General features: G+C 39.2%; 1 protein-coding gene across 1 annotated transcript; it reads right to left on the bottom strand.

The window, feature by feature from the left end:
- Positions 1-21694: 21694 nt before the first annotated feature.
- On the bottom strand, positions 21695-22249 carry gnrh3 (gonadotropin-releasing hormone 3). Its single transcript, XM_030787410.1, has 2 exons — positions 22112-22249; positions 21695-21841 (listed from the first exon to the last, which is right to left on the bottom strand). Exons 1-2 carry the CDS (start codon positions 22247-22249, stop codon positions 21695-21697), a joined length of 285 nt encoding a protein of 94 aa, XP_030643270.1.
- Positions 22250-24165: the final 1916 nt, after the last annotated feature.

Consider the following 24165-nt stretch of genomic DNA (forward strand, 5'->3'; position numbering starts at 1 on the left):
ATTAAAAATGAATGCCATTGTATTCGGTAAGACAAAAGAACCTCTTCAAAAATAGCTGCCCCTCAAAATCTTCAAAATCTGTCTCACAACATATTTTTCTTTCACTTAATCAGGGTGAGGTAGCTTTTTAACTGCAAGTGTTTCAGATTCAGAGACATGTTTGCAGCTTTCAGGGGCAATTAGGATAAAACTGATATGCAATTAAAATTGAGTTTGTTTGTTGTGAACATCTGAAGAAATTACAAGGTGAAAATATCTCATTAAAGTAATTTAAGTTGTTGAGTTTTCAAAAATAATTATACTTATCAATATTTTCAATACTGATTTTATTTCATTCATTATATCTAAATATTTCAGCATATTTGAGATATATTTTATTTTATATATATATATATATATACCATTTCTTTTTGTGTCTAGCAAAGTCAAGCAATTTATTCAAAAAAAGGGCAAAGGCAAAAGAATGTAGAGCATATTTTTTTCAGTTGTCAATGACCATTCTCCTGTGAACATTTAAACTGTATCTCTCTTTCAGGACCTGTTTCCACTCAACTAACACTTACTCGCATTCTATTATGAATGGCTATTCAGGTGTTTGGAAACAGAAAATCCATCCAGAAGAACACACAGTGCCTATGGGGGGAGAAAGAGTACATGGAGTAGGCAGACATTCTCAAAGAGAAATCACTCCCTACCTCCATACGAAAAGAGATTAACATGAGAGAATGGACGGCAATATTTCTCTATAAGACTCAGATGTGACACAGCTAGATAAACATAGCCCAGACAGGCGTCCATATTTCTCAATAATGACTGAATTCTCAGGTTTGCAATTTTGCCTTTTGATACATTTTCAGTCTTACTGAACTGTTAAACGAGGATGGCTTTGAAATCGCAGAATTGGTAGCAACAGAGTCACCCACTGTGGCCAGTGAGAATACGAGACAGAAATTACAGTGATTAAATTACGATGATATGACAGGAATAAATCTTAAAGATTTATTCATGTTCTTTGATGTATTTGGGAGAGGTACGGAGCACGCATAAGAAAAAAGGAATGTAAAGCATCTCAAAATGAGAAAAAAAACCCCCACTAAGTTTCCACTTTTCCATAACATTGTACTGTACTGTGAAGTACCTGCTGCTTCAACATGTTCGATAAAGTCTGGAAGTTCCATTAGGGATGTGTTTTCAGAGACAACACACAGTATATCACAGAGATAGGAGTGTTCATCAGTGAATTAGTGTTGTCTGTTTTAACGCTTACAGTCCCCTCCAGCTCCGTTTGTACTTATAGACCTTAAAGAAATTATGAACAAGCTTATCAAAACAGCGTTTTAATATTCAGTCATTTTTCTTATTCAAGACAGTTCAGGTACAACTCTGTTTATCCAATAAAGAAGAAGAGAAAGTTAAATGTATTTTTTTGGATTCCCATTTACTTACCTATAGTACATGACAGATTTACTCTCACTGGACCTTCAGAATACGAGGCATTTTTAGAACAGTTGCGTAAGATTGTATTTTAATTTCTGACAGGTTGCTTTCTCCTTTACTTTTGATGGCAACGAGTATGAAGATGATATATTCCTTTTATCTGTCCAAGTAAGGAAGCATGGAAGTACATTAATGGGAGTAACAATGGATGAACATGGCTATATGCCATTTCTTTTTTACCTTCTTTTTTAATTTGAAATTGATTTCTTTAATTGATTTAGTCATACTTATTATAATAGAAGTGGGGTAGCTGAATTTTAATGTCCAATTACCCCTGTAGGAGCTGTGAGGAGTCTCAGAGGCAATTCTCCAGGCTCCTGTGTCATTATCAGAGTCAAAGTGAAGTGTGATCTCACGTGCCAGAGCACTGTCAAGGTCAAATTCTAACTAATACACTACCACACTCTCTCTCCTCTCTCTCTCTCTCTCTCTTTACCTCTCTCTCTCTCTCTCTCTCTCTCTCTCTTTCCCTTACTCTCTCAAACCGAGACCCACACACACACACACACACACACACACACACACACACACACACACACACGCATACATGCTGATGCACATGTGTGTGCACAGACTCTTACTATTACAGGAACATCTGTTGAACTCATCTTCAGCAAGCCCCCTAGTCACAAATTCAAAGAGCTAAATCATAAAGTATATGTTCAGCATTCCAATGCACCTCTACTTCTCTCCCCCCCCCTCTCTCTCTCTCTCTCTCACTGTGTGTGTGTGTGTGTGTGTATGCGCATATGTGTGTGTGTGTGTGTGTGTGTGTGTGTGTGTTTTTCTTAACCCCACAAATGTCTCATTGATGATTGAGAGCAGGCAGCACGTGTCCAACTCCCTGAAGAACTTTATATCTGTGTGTCAACAAGGTACAGGGCCTTCACCCAACCACATGCCCGCACACACACATGCACAAATTCACTTATACACTTAAACACACACACACACACACACACACACACACACACACACACACGTGCACACACACACACACACACACACGCACGCACACACACAGCACTGAGAGTTTTATACTGAAAATTACCATTGGAGGATCAACAGCAGATTGCACATCAAACGTTTCAGAAAACACTCACACATTCATACCTATACCCAGAATCTGCTTATGTCTCGTTTAGATACAGCAGTGCAGATTCACCAGTATGTCCTAACACCTGCTATTTCATTGCAGTTGTTTGACTGATTTTACAATTTTTTACGATTGCTTACACACTAAAATTAAAAATAACACACAGTTAGTGAAACCTGGCACTCGAGGAGCAAAACCTCAGCCCAGATCTGCACAACTACACGCACATTCTTAGCCTCACACTTTTTGCAAAACACTCCACACCGTGTTTTGCAAAGCGCTACACACACTTCTCTACATTAGACAAAGAAATCTAACATGATGTCACTTCTTTGCCATTTCAAGGCACTGCCTTTCAAAATACCACACCTATGAACCAACAGATTAAATATGGCCATCAGGTGTACAGACACTTAGGTCCTTACTGTAATTGTAAACTCACCAGTCAGGCGTAAGCACTATAAAAAAAAAAAAGGCAACAGGTGAATTTACCTGTCTTCAATGAAAACGGAAGGCAACATTAGAGTCAGAGGAAGAGGAAGGGGAGGAAGAGGGGGGGAGCCCACAGAGGAAGAGGGGTAGGGAGAGGAAGAGGTGGAAGTAGACCCAGAGGAGGATGTGTGAAAAGAAGACAAGGGCCAAATGTATCAGATGAGATTTGAGCAACACTGGTTGACCATGTGGTAAACCACAGGGTGACACTGAGCGAGGCGAGAGAGGACATAGCCTGTGACATGGACGAAGTGCTGTGTCCAGATCCAGCTAGGTGAAGAGATGATGCTTAGGGTTTTTTTTTTTTTTCCAATTCATGCTTTCTTTTTTGTCTCCACAAATGTTTTCGCTGTGTTTATGGTATGTACTGTATTCTATTTAGAATATGTTCTGTTCTTTTTTTCAGTGTGAAATGCAACCTTTGGAGATGCATGGATGTATTGACTGATTTTCAATGTGGAAAGAGAGAAATATTTCCATCAGTGTGCAGTACTGGTCTTGTGTGTTGTGTATGGTCAATTTTGCGGTGACAAAATTGGGTTTTTATAAATTATTGTATAGATTTGAATGGAGTGTTTCATTTTGGAGAAGATTTGGGGTGTTCTGCCACTTGTGTGTGTGGCTGTGTGAATTGTGTGGAGTGTTTTGACAAAATGAGCCCTGTTTTCAAAATCTTGCTTAAGCAATCGTAAAAAAAAAAACCCTGTAAGCTGGTAGCTGAGTAAGTTGGCCTGAAGGCACAGAGACACTCTGAATACTGTCTGGTCCCAAAGGCCACCAGGACCCAATCAGTATTTTGATCCTGATGACGGTTCAGACTGGTAGGATTTGAATACTGAGGAGAGGTGGGAGCACAATCAACCTAAAATCTTTATATTCTTACTGATACAGCACTTTGACCGTGGAGCATCCAAAGCAGCAGACAGGTATCTCCCATCGGATGAATACAATAAATGTTACCACACACAGCCATCAAGAGGATTTTTTTTTTTTTAAACGGAACAAAAAGCAATTGACAAATCTGACTCAATGCATATCAACCTATCAGATGAAAAATGTAGGCCTATGTTTTAATATGTTGATAAGGGAATAAGAATTTCTTGCCTCTTACTATTTTTTTTTGTGTTCTTTTTTCCCACACAAAGAAAATTTTTGGATGTGGGAAGTTGTAAAAAAATGTTGAAATGGAGGGGCAGGAATTTAAGCTTTATTTCTTGTGAGACTGTGGCCACACCCTAATGAGTACAGACTGGGTTTGAGTTTTTCCCTCCTCCCTAAGTCTCAAATTTGTCAAATTCCTCTTCAAAACAGTATAGCAGTGTTGCCCTTAACTCTGCTCAGATAAATTACATTTAGATTGGGAATATTTAATTGGTTTATTGATAGAATTCTGAAATATATTGTGAGATGTAATTAAATAAAATAATAACCAGGAGAGAGGAAAGGAGGGGAGAGGAGAACTCAGCAGTTCCCTCACTTGTCTTTGTCTGTATAAGGTACTTACTTTTTTTTTTTCTTAAATTCAGATTCAGTCTACTTTGGCTTCAGTTAGTGTGTCCATATCCGTCGACCAATTATTTCTGTCTTCATCTCATTCTCTCCTCTTCCTCCCCTAACAGCTTGGCGTTAACTTGTATTCAATTTGTGGACCTATTAACTAAAACAGTGTTTCTCTGTCTTGCCTCTGGATGCCTAGAGATCTGCACAGTTTAGATTTCTCCCTGCTCTAACACACCCAATTCAACTTATCAGATAATGATACAGCCCATTAGCAGAGGCAGGTGTGTGGAGCAGGGAGAAACTTAAAATGTACTTGGAACTGTAGGCTTCCAGGAGAAGGTCTGGGAAATAATTAATACCTAGAATTAAGGACGCTTTCCCATCCTAACTAGTGTATATGTGTGTGGTGTGTGTGTGTGTGTGTGTGTGTGTGTGTGTGTGTGTGTGTGTGTGCACGCACATACCAAATTGTTCTTTTGCTATCTGTCTGTGCTTTTTAAACCCAGCAATAATGAATAAATATCAGTTCAAATGAATGTTTTACAAACTTTTACTCTTGCAAACTACTAACACATTTCACTACCCGCAAAGCGCTCCATGAACATGTATATATCTTTCAAGCACATATGAAAAACAACACCCATTCTTCACTGACTTTGTCTCTGATAACATACCTTTAATGACAATTGCTTTGCGAATTACAAAACACACATTATCATATCAGGTCTTATCTGCTCTTCTTGTCAGCACTTCTACCAGATTTTAATGATTTCAATGTAACGCCACAGCTGTCAGAGAGAAGTGAGATTCTCAAAGACGTGTGATAATTCTACCTCCTTCTCTCACTTCACACAACAGAGGTAAAATAAGAGTGGAAACGAAAGCAGTGGGAATTCTCTCTCTCTCTCTCTCTCTCTCTCTCTCTCTCTCTCTCTCTCTCTCTCTCTTTCAGAAGTCTCTGTTCTGTGTGTGGGGTGGAAGTGGAGGTGTTGGTAGGGGGTTTCAAAGCATCAGTTGTGCGTGAAAGAACGTGAAAATTTACTGCAAATGAGACACCACACAGATCATTTATTGTGATTGAACGGGGTGTCGTCGTCCATTACAGAGCCTGTTGTAAACATTTGCCCAACACGATAAGACAGGTTGTCATTATGTGGCACATTACTCTATTAAAACCATTAACATGACATCTGCAGTGTGGGGATGTCAAGGCCGGTTGGTGCACCACAGAGTGAGAGAGAGAGAGAGAGAGAGTGAGAGAGAGAGAGAGAGAGAGAGAGAGAGTGAGAGAGAGAGTGAGAGAGAGAGAGAGAGAGAGAGAGAGTGAGAGAGAGAGAGAGAGAGAGAGAGAGAGAGAGAGAAGATGAGAGAGAGGTGTAGGACCTAAGATGTATAGTGGTGGATAACAACCTCTCTAACAGAATGAGAAAATGAATTTAATGAGTTACAGAGAGGTTTTAGAGAAGCCATTATATCACAGTTATCTCTGTATCTGTGTCTGACACAGACATCCGGTATTCAGTGTTTTCTACTTGTATTTTTATGCACATCACATATCCTCAGAGCTCTCTCCACAAATTATACAGCGACTGTCCAGTTAGACTTTGGCTCTTTAGAGAAATCTGCACAGACACACACACACACACATTAACCCTAAAGCCATGCTCTAAAATCACATTAGTTTTCATTCTTTTAACAAGTTAAAACACTGAGCTTACAGATATCATAAATACATACAACCTAATCAAGCGTACGGTCTAAAATATCCATAATTTATCTTCAACCTGAAGGCTTAGAGAGGCGGTTTAGAGAGGGTGAATTGAAAGAGTGAAGTAAACAGTATGTGGAGAGATGGTACAGCCTCACCGAGCAGAGCAGAGCAGAATAACAGGCTCTGCTCTGGAGAGCACTCATCTCTTTGGCTGAGTTGAAAGAAGCTCAGTGCAGTAGGCTGGTTTGTATTGTGATAAAATGGACTGGTAGCGCAGTGATGGGTTTAGTGCATGTTTAATCCAGATCAGAGAAGAAGAGCTTGATGTGGATTCTCAGATTCTCCCCTGACACAGTGTGGCTTTGACTGATAAAGGCTCTGTGCTGGTTTTGGCCCTCCAGGACCTCTCAAAGAGAGAGAGAGAGAGAGAGAGAGAGACAGAGAGAGAGAGAGAGGCAGAGAGACAGAGAAGAGATCATCATATAATAACAATTCCAGTTTGTTGCTTTAAATCGAAACTTTTTTGGGAAAGATAATTATCAGCTCCTCTCTGATTTGATTTCTCCCCCTGTGCCCTTTCTGTCTATACTCCCCTTGGCTCTCTCTCGCTCTCTGGGGTTTCTCTTGTTGAGGTCATGACACTGTTGACCTTGAGTCACTTGGAGGTTAAGGCAGCGAGGTTCACATGGCAGCTGGAGCCATAACTTCCTTTCAGTCTACACAAGCTTTCAAAGTTCTGATATAGCCTGGGTTTGAAATGACTCACCTTGTACAATTCTTCTGAGAAATTCAAAATTATCAAGAGAAAAGAAGAGGTTGTTGAGAATAATTAAATAATATCAGTGTAATTTTTCCCTAAACACAACACAGTTGCAATGCTATTTGTTACTTTGAATGTTAGCAGATAGAACTTCAGGAAAACAGGAAGAAAATATCAGCAGGAGTGTTGTACTTTCAGTGGAGTCTCTAACATGTTCTTGTCATCACAAAGAAAGAAAGAAAGAAAGAAAGAAAGACAGATAGAAAGGCTATTATCCTATCAATTTATTTCTGCTCCTTACTCGTTCTCTCCTCTTGCCTGGTTTCCATTGTGGTTGCTCACTCCTTCCAAAAACAATCACTAAGTCTACAGCACCTCCAACTGGTCAAAAGGACATTCTCATTTGAATCCCAGCTCACAGAGACCCACAGGCAATACAGCATGTTACAAAGCATCACTACACAAGGCTGCTTTTTGCTTCCCTGTGACACTCTTAAATTATATCAGTGATTGCAGCTTACAAAACAAAAGCTTTTTGTGCCCTGTACCTCATGTACTGTGGTATTTTCTCTAGTCAGGTGGCTGGTTAAGCCATGCTGTAGCCTGAAGAGCGACAGACATCACACTCAGCGACAAGCAGTGTGTAAGAAATAGCCACTCTGAAATAAAGAGAAGGTTGTTGGAGGAAATGTTAGGGAGAGAGAGAGAGAGAGAGAGAGAGAGAGAGAGAGAGAAAGAGAGAGAATTTCTCTAAAGGCAGCCTACAGTCACCTTGATTTATGAGTCCTCTACCAGACTGCAGTCAGTTTTCCTTCCAATTTAGAAGAAGTGAGAAAACCTTTGAGAATAAAAGTGGAACTGGAGTGCAGAATTGACATGTTTCTTCTGACCATATCCATATCTGTATCATAGATAGACTTGTGAGTCAAGAACCAGAGAATATAATAAACAATTGTCCACACACTGTTGCCATGTTGAAAGATTTACTACGAATGCCCAACATTTTGCTCCATTCACAACATCCTCTTCAGTCATTTCCCTGCAGTTTCCTTTACTTTATCAATGAAATAACAACGTAAAGAGGAAAAAATTCTAAATAGCCAGACATAATTCAACATAGGAAAGCCATGCCATTGAAAATGCAAAAACTAGATAAAATCTGAGCAAAATAAACACCACACAATCTGTGGCTGAAATAAAATCCGTTTTTATTTACTCTGGAGACAAAACTTGCTCTTTGACTGAGTTCTGGAAATATCGCTCGTGAGCAATACCTTCAGCCTTGACCTTCAAGGTGAAAGGTCACTCACAGCTCTTCCTGTTGGTGGGTTTCCCAGGATTCCCTGCCAGTCGGACTGTCAGCACCTCACCCGTCTCCCATCCGGTTCAGGAAGTCCATTCCAACTTCCAAGAGTTTCCAACACTGGTTTAAAAAAAAAAAAGAAAGAAAAAGAAAGAAAGAAAAAAATATGCGGGCAGGAAAGGAGTATCCAAGCCTTGGGTAAAAAACAGAGTTTCATTATATTTGCTTTTTTTTCTGTCCTTCACAACTGTCTATTTGCGGATATGTTGATACGAAGGCACTGGGGACCCATAGCTACACAATAGCAACAAATCCTACGGTGGGCAAGTGGAGTCAAAAATATCTCTTATTCTTTCATGTTTTATACAAAAAAATAAAGTTTATCTTACCTTGACAATAACATGAAACTCTCTGTAGGATAATGGAAATCATCCTTGAACTATGCATGAATTTAAACCCTCTATTGTTAATAAAAAGAACGGTACAGCAACACCAAATTAAACAAGAAAACATGTGTCCTGTAAATGTATTTAGATGAATTCCTTCAAAGTGGACAGTTCATTCTAGATCGATACAGATACAATTTTCTAAATTTCAGGTGCCTAACTTAGAGGTTCACTCTTTCCCTGGGTTTTATGGTCAGTAACATGGAGTTTTTGATTTGATGATGAAGAGGAATTTTCTGTATGAATGGCTGAGAAAAGGAGAAAGATAGACAGATCAGGACAGAAGAGCTGATGACAACACATTAGCCACCACATTTACAAAAATCATGAAAACAGTTACTACCTGACCCCTTAACTATTCACAACACTTTTTTTCTTGAGTTGGAAAGAACTGCCACTAAAATGCAAAGTGCTTCACTGTCTACTTTTATCAATTTGTTTTTCAACTTTGCTGATCAATTACAATGTGATTTCAGACAGATTGCACATGTTTCTTCTTCTTTAGGGTATTTGGGAACATGTTAATCTCTTCTTGAACCCCCATACCCTTGGTTTGTCCTATCCAGAATGACAGAAGGGCTAGCAAGGACACAATGGAAGGCAGGGATGGAGAAGTGGAGTACATTTCCTTAAATGAGAGATGAAGTGGGTTTTTCTTAAAGGAAGGGAAAGAGCTGGGAATTAAGGTTGGATGCCTGAGGGCATGTTCTGTCCTAATTACCATGTGTCTGGACCTCAACACTCATGGACAAAGTTATTTCTCTCTATGATAAAGAATCGTTTACTCGTTTAATTTGCCCCACATGTGTGAAGTTCAATGACGTTTTTGACCAATGAGTTGTTTAAGGTTAAATGTTAAAAGTAGATATCTTAAATTGAGAATATCAATGTGTAAGGCTTTTTGATTAACACAAATTAGGCAGATGTTTTCATATGAGAACGTATCCAATAGACAGTGTCTTTAATTCCACAAATAGATAGAAAACTAAAAGAGATTCGTCTCCTGGATTAAACTTTGTGACAAAAGATACCATTCTATATGTCTGTTAAAAACAACCACACAATTTAGATAATTATAAAAATAACACCAATAACACTGACAATCTCTTCCTAAGACAGAATCATTTTTCCTGGGTTGGCCAGTCCTGTATGTGTATGTATAAATAGCTGCCCTGTCATCTTATATCCATTATGATGAGAGCACCAAAAATGAATAATGTAAAAATATGGATGTTAATTAGTCTCCGATTATGCCCAGTGTGGTTAAATGGGATCACTGGCTCCCTAAAGCTTTTCACTTAGTGTAGAGTAAGACAGTGATGAGTAGAGCCCTGAGGACAGTGGACAATCTCATTGGGCAGTCTGTGTGTGTGTGTGTGTGTGTGTGTGTGTGTGTGTGTGTGTGTGTGTGTGCACGTGTGTGTATGAATGTGACTGTGCCACATGCTTGGCTGTGTGTTTCTGTGTGCATGCATGTGAGTGCCTTCAGGCACACATGTCTTAAAGTCAGTTGAACATTACAGGTTCTCAGAATGCAAGAGACCTAAAAGTAAGTCATCAATGCAATAAGACAGCATGTGTGTACTATAGTCTATGATAGACTAACCTGGAGAAATCTATACTGGAGCTACAGAGAGTCTTTCTCTTGCTCTCTCTCTCTCGCTCTCTCTCTCTCTAACACACACACACATACACACACACGTCCCAAGGCTTCTGTCTGCGACACATGGGTGTAATAATACCATTCTAGATAGGAACATGAGCCAGCTTTCCCTCCCTAACAGCTGTCAGATCAAAATCAGACACATTTTAGAAGACGGAGAAAGTAAATATTTAATCCCTGTCTGGGGAACCAATTAAGCCAGTGGTGTGAACATGGAAAGAAGATGGCTGAACTGGTTCCCAGTAGTTGAGACTCTTTTGGGGGGAAATTCTGTCCACACACATTCCTGGCACATGCTCTATAGTATTCAATGTTAATTCATCAGATATGTTTTTAATGAACCAAGGCCTGAGTGACAAGCTCAGATTTAAAGTAGAGTCCATGTTGTTTGTGATGTTTCTGTGTATGTTGTTTATCTGGATATCTTTTGGATATATTGCCATTTCTCGAATTATGACCTTTAAAATCAGTGCAACTGCAGTAAACATCAGATGTACATCACATGTATGAAAATGTCCTTTGATTTTTACCTGACATTGAAGAACTTTCAAATGTTTTTATATTATTACAGCATTATATTATCAGTTTATTTTGTTTCTGTGAACTGCATGAACATGGATTCTTGTGTGTGCATGATTTTTTTTGTATGTACAAAAATATGAGATGATTTGCTCTACTAAGGGACTGCCGGTCATGCTACGCACGCACACACACACACACGCACACACACACACACACACACACACACACACACACACACACACACACACACAAACAAACACACACATTCACACACCTACAACACTTACATAGCACTTTCACAGAATGCAGTGTTGGATGTGAAAATCTATGCTGGCGACTTGCTCTGAGGCTTCTGTGTTTTTGGGTTGGGTCCATCTCTACTGGACAGATATACCATTCCATTCCTGCCCCAGTTAACATCAGCAGTAATCAGACTAATAACCCTCTGCAGGTACACATTCATACAGACAAGTCAAGTGAAGTTCTACATTTCAAAACCAAAGCATGGCTTTGTACTTTGAAAAACACTGTTAGTTTCACATTAAAAGATATCATTCACAAACTAATAATTTGTGAATGATATCTTTCGATGTCATTTACTGCTGATGTTCTTATATTATTCATTTCTCCACACTGTCATATGAGACTAGCTCAGGAAAGGCAGGTATTATTTGAAGTGTAACTAGAGAGCTGGTTTTGAATGACAAATTATTTTGGGGGTAAATTACATTTTAATAACTGAATGTCATTAAGGCCCACTTTCAGATGATGCTAAGCATATCATAACACACAAGAATTTATCTGTACGGAAAGAGTGTTCAATAGGAAAATGCAGAGGAAGAAAAAGAAGAAGAGGAGGAAGAAGAAGAAGAAGAAGAAGAAGAAGAAGAAGAAGAAGAAGAAGAAGAAGAAGAAGAACAACAACAACAACAACAGCAAACAAACGAGCAAACAACAACAAAGAACAAACAACAAAGAGAAGAACGGAATCAAAACATTAGGGAAAAGCAGTGAGACAAATAAGAAAAATAAAGAAGGGAAAAATACAAAAGAAATTTGTGTTTCATAACATGTTGACGTTGTGGTTCCTACTATCAGTCAGTTTATGTGTGTGTGTGTGTGTGTGTGTGTGTGTGTGTGTGGGTTTGTGCATGCACGTTGTGAGTGTGAAGACGTTGTATCCTGTGCTGTGTATTTGGGTTTGCTCATTATTCTGTGTTTGTGAGTGATGGCATTGGGCTGGTTTCTGTGCCAGCTCTGAGCAGTATGCTGTTTATGCTATTTTAACCCTGAACAGCCCTGCCAGCATCAAAGCAGCTGTCCTCACACAGGAGTGAGGTGAACTGTAAAACAACAACAAAAAAATACACGCATATGCAGACACACTCGCACACACACACAAAAGCAAAACAAAACAAAACAAAACAAGAGAGTGTGTGATTCCCAGCAGGCCCGAAGTGAATCTCTTTATGCCTGGGCTGATGGCTGATGTGTGTACTGAGATTTGCCTGGTTGGCGTTTTGGTTTTTGTTCCTGGATAAACTCTGAGGATTGTTCGTGTGTCGCTGACAAGTGTGTGTGTGTGTGTGTGTGTGTGTGTGTGTTGTTGTTGTTGTGTGTGTGTGTGTGTGTGTGTGTGTGCGTCTCTGTAAAACTAGTTTATTCATAAAATGAAAAAAGATAGACTGAAAGAAGGAAGCATACACAAAATGCATACATCTTTATTCAATCAGCTTGTGCCTGAAGGGAGGGATGACAAATCTTTCAATATGCCTACAAAACATTGCATCCACAAGGTGCAACAAGAAAATGTCTGTGTCTAACTTCAGTCAAAGAGAAGTCAAAACATATGGACCCAAGTAAATGTTTGATTTCCTAAAAAATGTCATTTGTACACCAGTAATTTTCACTTTGATTTCAATCTGTTCAGTTCATGTCTTTTTGAATAAGGGCAGGAAGTCGTGTGTGTGTGTGTGTGTGTGTGTGTATAAACTATGTGCTTGTGTGTTGTCTGTGTGTATGCATGTGTATGGAGACAGAATCACACTCTATAAGGAAAACAGGAACACATTCATAGCAGCCAGCAAGCAAAGGTGCCTGTGGCACTGCACACATACACACACACACACACACACACACACACACATACACACACACACACACACACACACACATACACACACACACACACGCACAGACACATATTCAGCAGCTGTGGCTGTAGCAGCCATCATCTCACATACTGACATACTCACATAGCTCTGAGCACTGAGGACAAGAGAGAAAAGTGAAGCTTCCCCAGAGTCCCTGCCTCCAAGCCACACACTGACCCCTTGGCACCAGCCTTCAGCAAGACAGGTGTGTGCCAACATTACCACCGTGCCTGTCATGCCTCTCCTATGAAGGAGGGGGTGCAATGTGGGAAGCAAGATTTATAGATTACGTCTATGTCATTGGTAAATTGCCTGAAATGGCTCCTCCTGGATTACAAAGCCACAAGTCCTCACTAAACTGACTCATTAGTTCTGAGTTTTCTTCCTTTTTTTTAAAACTGACCACAGTGGTCCACAACCACTTTGGATATCAGTTATGTCAGAGCTCTGGGGAGTGCTCTGGTTTTTCAGCTGTCCTGTGTGTCCTCTCTGCTCCTACAGAGACAGATGGTATATTCTGGTGAACAAAAATAGCATACTTCATTAGCTCCCCTGCTTAACACTAATGATTTAAATGATGCCTCTCCAAAGTCAAACTTAAAGGACTGGTAAGGTAAAACTGGTCTGTTGGTTCAGGCTCTTTCACCCACAACTGATTATTACAGGCAGTTCAACTGCCTCCGCACTTCTTTAAATAAGACAGTTTATATAATTATGAAATAGCATTGGCTTCGCAATGGCAATGGCTCCTCCAGTGGCTTAGCAAGTGAAAGCATTGTCTCACAACACAAAGGGACATCTAAATCCAATCCCAGGTGTGGTATACTGGCTGTCTGTGGCCTGGAGTGTGAGAGACATGCAGTTGGCCGTGTTCTGTTGGTGGGTGGGCGGGTGTGTTGGCCAGGGTCACATTGCCCATCAGCAGTGAACACCGAAGATCAGGCAGCTGTGTAGTTGTGGGTATTGTTGAAGCCAACATGCCTTAAATTGACCGCTTGAGAAACCATTTGTAATATCTACCTGCGGTTAGCGCATTCTTTCTGAATTAGTCTTTTTCTGCACATAAGGACAAAAACAGGAAAGTTACTAAACTTTTGTGTGTTAGTAAGGAAGTGAAACAGTTTTTTTCCCCCAAACAAATGTATGCTTTGTTTCTTTGTTTGTAAGAAGAAAATAAGCTTCCTTTATTTTGATATTAATTTGTAATGTAGGAATGTAGGAACTTACCTCACAATAGTTAGCTTTGCATGTTGTGCGAAAAACACTCTTCTTCAAAAATGTTATATCACTCAGTAATGCCAAGCAGCTCCTAGTGTAAAAACAAGCAGTGAGTGACTTTATGCATATTACAGGAAATGTGCACTCGGCCCATTCTCCTATGTGGAGGCTGCTGTATCAGGGGTAAAACAATGGCATTCCAGAGTTAGAGAAAGGGATGAAGTTGAGAAAGTAAGAGCTACTTTTTATGCAGTATGTGACATTTGCATATTTAAAAACACAAACAAAAGGATTCCCTTCTGTCACTACTGCCTTTCTTACATCTTCCAGAAACAGAGTACACTCTCACCTGATGTAGATAATAGCCATGAGTGAATGTCCCTTTAGGTTAGCATTAGTATTAATCACAAAGTTTTGGTTTTGTGGATTTTGCAAATGTAACTAATGCAAATGTAGCTAATCTGTGCTGTTTGAAAAGAGTTTATGTTTAAACCAAACCAGTGAAGTCTTTCCAGAACATTTAAAGTTTGAATAGTTTGGGAGCAGTTCCTGTGCTGGTTGTGTCATTTCTGTGGATTGTTACCCCTTTCAAACAATGAAATAACAATTAACTCTGAATGCCCGCAGAAACTGATATTCTGGGAGACTCTGGGGATTTTTTCCCCGCTCTGTATCTGCCCGGTTTGTATTTTGGTGTGTGTGTGTGTTACCAAATAAACACCAGAACTTACCTTTCCAAACTTACACACACATACCTGTGTATGTGTGTGGTAGACTAAAAAGTCCTCCACACATATAGGGCAATGAACAGGGAGAATGCAGTTAGCCTGGGGGTTCCTCAAGGCTTAACTCTGGGTCCTGCCCTAATCAGGGGACCTTCATCCATGTTCCTCCCCAGCCAGTCTCTCATCCCTCGGGCTGTCTGTTCAGCAGTTCCCACCGGTCCACTCCCTCTACTTTGGAAAAAAGGGCAGAGGATGGCAGCTGTCACCACATCACATCAGATGTGATCTAAGTGTGTCAGTTCAATAGTAGAGGAGGAGTTGTTGAAGGGCCAACAGAGAATGTTCAGTCTTAATTGAAAGTAAATAGAAAACTATTTTGTTATTTCATGTTTAATGTTTAATATTGCAACATGAGAGAAACTTAATCTTTTGTATACTCTGCATGTGTGTGTGTGTGTGTGTGTGTGTGTGTGTGTGTGTGTGTGTTAGTATGGGGGGGCAAGAGCAATAGATAAGCAGATAGACAGATGGATAAACAGAGAGAAAGAAGGAGAGAGAGAGAGAGAGAGAGAGAGAGAGAGGAGTCTATCATGTCTATGGATTCAAAGACAGGTAATCCCTGGGCCAAGCCTCAGGGTATTTTTCTCTCCCCACTGTTCACATTTCTCCAGCAATACTAACACTGGCAGAGGAATCCTGGGCACACCCACATGTTATTGTACATTTTTAACTATCTCAAGTCTCCAACATCTCACACAAACATTATTCCAAACATGGGATTACGATTCATAAATCAAACTACATTTGCTGGAATTACCATATTAAATTGGAGACAAATGTCCAAAGGACACAGCTAAATGACATCTCTAAATCAAAAGGCAAATATGTTAAATTACTGTTATGAAAATATGACAGTTGTTTTCATCTTAACTGTTTGATCATCTGTTCCTGGTCTGTGGAGATATCTGAGGTGGGAAGATCAAACAGTATCATTCCAGTCAGTCATGTAGTGAGGAGAGCCAGCTGGCCAGTGTAATATCCAAATCACAGTCCTGCAGCCACTGCAAGTCTTATCACAGAAACAGAGTCGCAGACCACTAAAACCCCCCATCATTCCACGGTCTTATAACAAATTAGGGACAAATCAGAAACGTGTGCCTCTTAAACATGAAAAATGCACATTAGGTAAAAGAGGAGAAACTTTTTAATGGTATTTTGATTGACCTGCTTACGTCTGTAAGCCGTACTGATTGGAGTTATGAGAGGTAGTGAAGAGAGGGAGTATGTGTTTGTGGGAGGGAGGGTTTCTCTCTCTCCCTCTTTCTTTCTCTCTCTCTCTCTGTCTCTGTGTGTGTGTGTGGGTGTGCTTGTGTGTGTGCAATGTACAATATACAATATGCAGTGGTCTAGAATAAGAAGTAGCCAGTTGACACACTTGCATATGTTAATTACTGTTAAGCTGTACAAGACTGACAAAGTTCATTTTTTCATATCAAAAAACATCTTGTCAAAGAAGAAGAAGAAGAAGGAGGAGGAGAACAAGAAAGGTGACATTTTTCTTAGCCCAATATCACCATTTTCAGCCTTTTAACAAAGAGTGAATGGATTCAAAGCATGCAAAGAATGTCTTGTGGACAAAGTTAACTTCCGTGATTTTTCAGAATGATCAATAATTTATTTAACAGTGCCTGAACTCTCTCTTCACTAGGTAACATTGAATTTACTTGACTAAGACATTGAATATGGGAGAAAGAAGCCAAGGGGAAACAAGACACTCCTAATAAACCTCCTCGCTAAGTAATCTAATAAATTCATCAACTTAAAAATAACATTAAATATTCATTTTAAGAGTATGAGTTATAAATTATATATTATTCATTGAGATAATTAAAAATGCATAATCACATTTGCATATGGTTTTTTCTCTCTTGTTGGAAATGATAATGGTTGCTTGTCTTGTGGTGTCTTTCATGCTGGTTGAAGCTCGGGACTTTCTTTCTTTCTTTTTCTTTTTTTTTGTTCTTCACTCATAATGCGTTCTTACTTGCTTCTCATTAAAGTTTAACTAAGTCTGTTTTAATTGTCAATCCTATGACAGGTTGATGAAGGCAACTTGACAATTAAAAGCTTAGTTATGCATATTAATTGATCCTTTTCAGGACTTGCATTATTTGAAGGGGGTTGTATGGATGTACTAATGATACAGCGCTTTCATTGGCTGACTTTCAGGCTAACGTAAATGAGGTAGCCAATAAGAACCTTATCTTTCTGTAACTCTTTTAATGAAGTCTGATGTAATAACATTTTGACAAAATGACTGAAAATCAAAAATGATTGTAATAATTTTGGTAAATATATTAAAAGTGACACTTCAATGCCTTTTTATTTTTTTCCCCCTTTTAACATTACACTTAAGAGAGGTGATCTATTACCATGAAAACCACAAGGCCTAAATGAATATTCAGAGAAAAGCTGAGTGTGTAAACAAAGTCAGGTTTGATGTTGAAAAATTTCTCCTGACAAACAGTGGACATGAAAAAATGCCCTGCCACTTTTGGTAAGCATATTGCTGCATTTGCTGTTAACATGACAGGTAAAAGGAAAAATGTATGTTTGAAGATGTGTTGAAACAGACAGCTCAAGCAGCAAGCTGCCACATAGCTGTTTACTATGCCACAACAGCAATGTACATTAACCACAGAGGGACAAACCTTTCAAACACGGCTAAGGAAAGAGAGAAAGAGGGGAGTGAAAGATTGAGGGAGAGAAAGAGAGAGAGAGAGAGGGAGAGAAAGTTGTTAAATGATTTGAATAATATTGATTGTAAGAACTGAGCAATTTGGCTCACTGATGGTTGAACAAACAGCAAATACACATGCAGAATAAATATAGACTGAAAGAGACAGAGGGGATCTGAAAAACAGATTAAAAAAACCCAGATTGGTAAAGACATCATGACATCATGACAGACATCATGGTAAGGTATAAAAAGAAGATAAAAATCTTCTTTACCATGCGTTCACACTTGTGCAGTAGGCCAGTAAACGTACATTCCTCCCCAGTTACTTCCCATGACATGATGCTCCACCAGAAAAAGAAATTTCGGAGTGATGAAATGACTTTACCTAGAGTTCTTAACACTTTGTGACCACTGATACTCACAGGCACCTCTGTCTACCAGTCATCTCATAAGACACATTTTCTCCTCAGTGCCTCAGTGAATATTTAGTGTATGGAGGGTGTGATGCTAAATGCTGGCTGCAGTTGCATCATCCTGATGGATGCTTCGGTTCAGCAGTGGTGTAGGTGAATCAGAGTCTCCCCGAGGTGGGTTGAGATTTGGGGAGAAATGCATCATACAGATTCAAAGCATTAATATTGCACAGAAGAGGAGAGTTGTATAATGGGCAGAGAGAAGAGTATTGATTTTTTTCCTTTGGTACAGTCTAGCTGAGGGAAACACAAAGAGGAAAGAAGTCTTCTTCAGCCAAAATGTTTAAATGAAGCCCCTGGAGACTTCCTTGAGCATGTGTGAAGCTGTGTGTGTGTATGTGTGTGTGTGTGTGTGTGTGTGAGTGTGTGCGCGCGTGCATGTGCACGTGTATGTGCATGTGCACGTGTGTGTGTGTGTGTGTGTGTGTGTGCATGTGTGTGTGCATGCAGGAGGGGGAAGGGGTATAATGGCATGGGAGAGTGACTGAGGGTAGCAGGGTGTGAACCTCCTCTTGACTTTGAGAGAGATGCCCTCAGGCTATATTTGACGGCATATAGATTATATGGGTTCTGTATGAGGAGACCATATTATATTATGACTCATTCAAAATGCTGCAAACTCAGACACTGAGGTAGCAGTCAACAAACTGATCATTCCTGTGTGATTTAGTGAAGAAAACCATGCTTTGTGTATGAAAACCATGCTATCCAATGTATGGATAGTGTGGGTATGGTTAATGAGAAAGAGAACAAGACAATAAAATACAATTTCCCTTATGGCAAAGTGCAGTTTAAACTGTTGTCTGATCTGAGAATGGAAATTGGAGAGAGAGCTTCACATCAAATTCTCTCTCCCTCTCTCTCCCTTTCTCTCTCTTTCTCCCTCTCTCTCCCTTTTCTGGGGTGTTGAACAGAACTCCATTTAACCTTTGAGTGCAGCACTCAGGCGATTAGTGGATAAGTGTGTCTAATCCCCTGTAACAAATTAAGACACATTATGGAACGCCACATAAGAGTGTGTCACACTTTTAGGATCATCTTTCACCAATACACACAGATTAACAGAGCAACTGAGAGACAGAGAGCGAGAGAGAGAGAGAGAGAGAGAGAGAGAGAGAGAGAGAGAGCACGAAACAAAATAGAAAGATTGACCGACTAAGAAAACTGCACTTTACCTGCTAGTGAGTTTAAGTATTACTGATCCCCAAAAAATGTCTTGTGATTTTTTTTTTTTCATTATTTTACATACTGTACATTAATATTCAGTTTGAAAAGAGGAAGTTTGAGGTGGGAAAACCAGAGGACATTTGATTACGAAATAATTACACCATAATTATTTTTTATTTGATTTCATCAAATATCGACGGTTAACAATTTTTCTCATGCTTCCTTACGGACAGCTCACAGCCCAAGACCGCCACCATGTGACGACGCTGCGTCCGACATGAGACAAAGGTGTAGCACGAAAAAAATCTAATATTTGGCTACATACACTCTTGAGAATGGACAGATATATGCATTTCACTCATACTAATGTTTGAACGTTTCTGTGAGGTGCTCAGTCTGTCAAATATGTCATCAAAATTCAAAACCGCGTATCTCATGCGTGCTGTATAATAAAACTAACGTTGCCTGACCATAACTCGAGTCAAAAATCCTAATATGTTGTCTCTTTTTTCTTCAAGTCAAGCTCAACCACTTTCTTACGCTTTATCCCGCTTATATGGAAATAATGGAAGAACGTGAGGCAACGATTAGAAGCGTGTAGATCTTGGCCTCGTTGTTTACATTGTTACGAACAAGCTGTGAAGCTGCGACTGTTAACTTGAAACTAAGATATTACAGTAAGTGGAATACACCGAATGCCCACCAGCAGAACTGCAAGCGTCAAGATGAATACATGACGGTGAAATCTGTTCAAGTTTACCACCCTCAACCATCATCAGCCATCGGTTCTATTAGCTTTCGCCCTTTCTACTTCAGATGGCCCTCTGTTAATGTTCAAGCCGGCAAAAAACGTCGTTTGCAGAAGACTGAGTTGCTTTAAAACGAGGTATTGAAATGCATAGCATGGCGTTTGCGGGTGACCACACGGGAACCCGGCAGCCCGAGCTGGTTAATCAGAAGTTAATTGTATCATTTTCATGCAGATGAAGGCTACATTTAAACAAATCCCAGCTCTGCAATAACTAGAAGAAATAATAATAATAAAAAAAACCTCGAAATGCTGTCAAATGCTCTGGGACCAGGAGGCCGGTGCACAATTAGAGAAGGCTGAATTAGAGGTAATCAAAGAGAATGAACGCCAGGGGAGAGAGAAGGAGAAAATAAGGTTAAATGAAAGTTGAGAAAGTTGATGCACAGTAAGTTTGGCATAAGGAAAAGAAAGCTGTGTGGACGTTCTTGAACTGAGTCATTTTATCAGTATTCTCAAACTACAGTGTATCAAATGAGAATCGTTCATAAAGTATCTAAATGTAAGTTTTACGTGCATCTAATTTGCCATAATTTTCTCGTAAAATGCCTGTTACCGGTTTACAGCACTTCTATTAAAGACCTCTCACACACACAGAGAGAGAAAGAGAGAGACAGAGAGAGAGTGTGTTGCAAATGTTAGTGTGTCAGTTTTACTCTAACGTTGCTGAGTTTCCTTTGTGCAAGCTGAGGTTAAGGGACCTAGCCCCTAAAGCGCAGGTCTATTAGCATGGCGTCGTGTCTTTGGGACTTTGGTACTAAATTAATGCTTTCATTTTCACACTGCAAGCCTCCCAAGTCGCTCTCTCCTCTGTGATGTGAAAATCTTTCATTAAGAGCAATTTATGGAACATAAACAGACGCAAAAAAAAAAAAAAAAGTTTTCTATTAGCTAAACAAACACGTTTCAGCTTAAGATAAGCAGTAACACGGTAGAGAAGGGTGAAGCAAAGTTTAGTGCATGCTAATAATGCCCTTTGTGTCTTAATTTAAAATAACTTCAAAATTATCAAGTACCGCTGGACGCAATTTTCAAAATTCATTAATTCATATTCATTCAGTTCATTAAGTAGGCTATAATAGTTTTACTGTCTTTGTCATATTTAAATGTTTAAAATCCAAGACAGAATGTGATATTATTGCTTATGTATTTTTAAAATCACATTGAAGAAAACCTCGAGACTGTAATAAATCTAGACACTGAAAAACATCACTGTTTCTCTTAGTTACTCAATTTAATTAATATTTAGTCAACGAACCAAACAGCCGATCCAATCAGAAAGATTACCACGTAACTTTATTACAACTTTACAGAACGTTGGGACGAGAAACCAGTTCCCAACAACAAATTCATGGCGAGCATAAGCATGTGTCCTTCTCTCATGTGTGTTCAATATTCGTTGACATCATCTCGCGTGTCTTTAAGATTGTGACAAAAGTCTTCGTTTATGAAGCATTCTCTTCCTCTTTGCAGAGAGCGCGTCAGATTCCTCTTCATACAGTCTGATTGGTTGTCGTATTGGGACATCAGCGGGCACGACCACTGCGGCATCTCCTGCATCCATCATCTGATGGAACCAAGAACCACCGTGTTACAGGGTAACAAAACGTCTTTGATTAACATGTTTCATTGAAATCACATTCCATTTTGTTCTTTATTATTCTCTATCACTGTAACAACAACTACTGTCATGTCAATGTCATGATAAAAACATCAGAAATAATAATAAGAAAACCCAAATAAGACAAAGATATTGAGGCAAAAAAAAAAAAAAAACCCTTCAGAAATGACACTAACTGACAAGCCTTCTGCTTCCCGAGTCTCACAGAGCTCTTACCCTGAATGTAGCCTCCAGTTCTCCTACGCTCCTCTTGCCTCCAGGCAGCCAGCCATAGGACCAGTGCTGGGCCAGACTTAGCTGAACTACACAGATCAACACCACCAGCTGCACTAACAACCTCCCAGTGAACTCCATTATAACTCACTGTTATAGAGAGACACGAGTTACAGCACAGCAAGTACTTCACTCCAACACCAACGGTAACAAGGCACTAACTCAGCCTTTACACACACATATATAATGTCTGAATAGACACAAAAGTGAATATACAGTTGTAGCTGAATATTCTGTTCTAACTTATTTCATATAAACCTTATGTTTTATAAAAAAACTGAAGATGATAAAAGTATTTGAAGCTTTAGATATTTTAACGCATAAGAGAACCATACGAATACTGAACCACACACGCCAGCCCAATAACATGCATAATGTGCCTCCTACCTGTTTAGCTTTGGTCAAAGTAGAGTGTGTTGTTTTATGTCATTTTTTATACAAGTCTCTACGCCTCAGCGGGAACGTCACCGCTTTGCTCATTAAGGGACCTTTTTCTCCTCGACAGGTGTAAAAGCCTTAAGCTTGCATCCAGAGGTTACTCTTAATGGCTAATGCAACATGAACAACACACAGGGGACGGTAAGGTAGGACTTTTATTATGACGTCAGCAGAATCTGCACTGTTTGTGCCACTCTGTCAATTACTGCCAACGGCATTTTGCAAATCTATTTTACAACTTTATACAAAATGCAATGACTAAAGACCATACAATATAAATACAGAAGAATCATATCTTTGAGCTGTACAGTCCTCTATAACGCTCTATGCATCAGGCCAAACATATAGTCTTGTATAGTATCAGTCTCTTGGTTTTGCAATCATTAATTCTATTCAGTAAATTATGTTGAGAACTTATAAACTGTAGTCATTTGAGAAGTATACATTTGAGCACAACACAATTTTAATTTAACAATAATGTTATGTTGCAATATGTTGTGTCACAAAAACACCAAGATAAATTTTACTTATGATTTGGCAGCCTAGGCTCTTTTTAGAATAGTACAAAAGTCTGCCAGCTTATGTGAAAAGATTTGCGTAAAAGCACAATATCAGTGGTTTGGGTAGAAACAGTACACTTAGCAGTGCTGAGCATGGTTTGTGTCAGCCGTGTGCCCACACAGTTAACAAGTGCTAAATAACTTGGTAATAATTTAATTCTTCAGCTTTAAAGGAAAACAAAAATCACTAAATTCCTACATTATAACAATATGCAGAGGGAATTTAGATACACTAATCATCCTTTCTTAGACACTATTATCATAATATCTATTGCAATACCACTTGTAACTTGTGTCGTCGTCAGACAAACCCGTGTCACATTGTGGCATTCGAAGATTTTTTTTCTTTTCTGAGATTTACATTTGGCACTGTTTCATGCATGCATGCACTTGTTCAGCTGCTCTGACAGATCCAGGGCTAAAACAAGTCAAAGATTAGTCTGGGATTGGCACCCTCACAAAACCAGAACGAGTTTTCTTCATATACTGCTCTCAACACGTCAACAAGAGCATTTTATCAAGAACAGGGCAGCTTCTTCAATTTTTTTTGTTTGTTTTTCCGCTTTTCTCTCAGTCATTCAGTTGTATTATTTTCTTACTTATTTAGTTAACTTATTTTGTTATTTTTCTACTTCATGAGATTCACTCAGGTCTCTTGGCCTTCTTATAAACTGACGTAACGGAGTGTAAACAGAGTGACATGGCAAACAAAAGAAATGAAACAGCCATTCTCAAAGCGTCTCTCTCGTGTTAACACACAGAAGGCAATAAATGTTTTTAAAACTAGTTTAACAGCAGTTCAGTACATTTACAAAATCTGCAGAAAAGCAATCATTTTTTATGGCCTTCAAAACTTTGTAATTTCCCTTTGAGCAAAAAGAAAAGTGTACATTTTAAAAACAAAGCGCACACAAACTCAAATGTGACAATATTGACATAATTCAAGCTGATGTATGAAGCTACTAAACTGGACAAATGCTTTATCTCACTGCTCAATAA

Source organism: Chanos chanos, chromosome 10, assembly GCF_902362185.1.
Source record: "Chanos chanos chromosome 10, fChaCha1.1, whole genome shotgun sequence".
NCBI classification, from domain to species: Eukaryota; Metazoa; Chordata; class Actinopteri; order Gonorynchiformes; family Chanidae; genus Chanos; species Chanos chanos.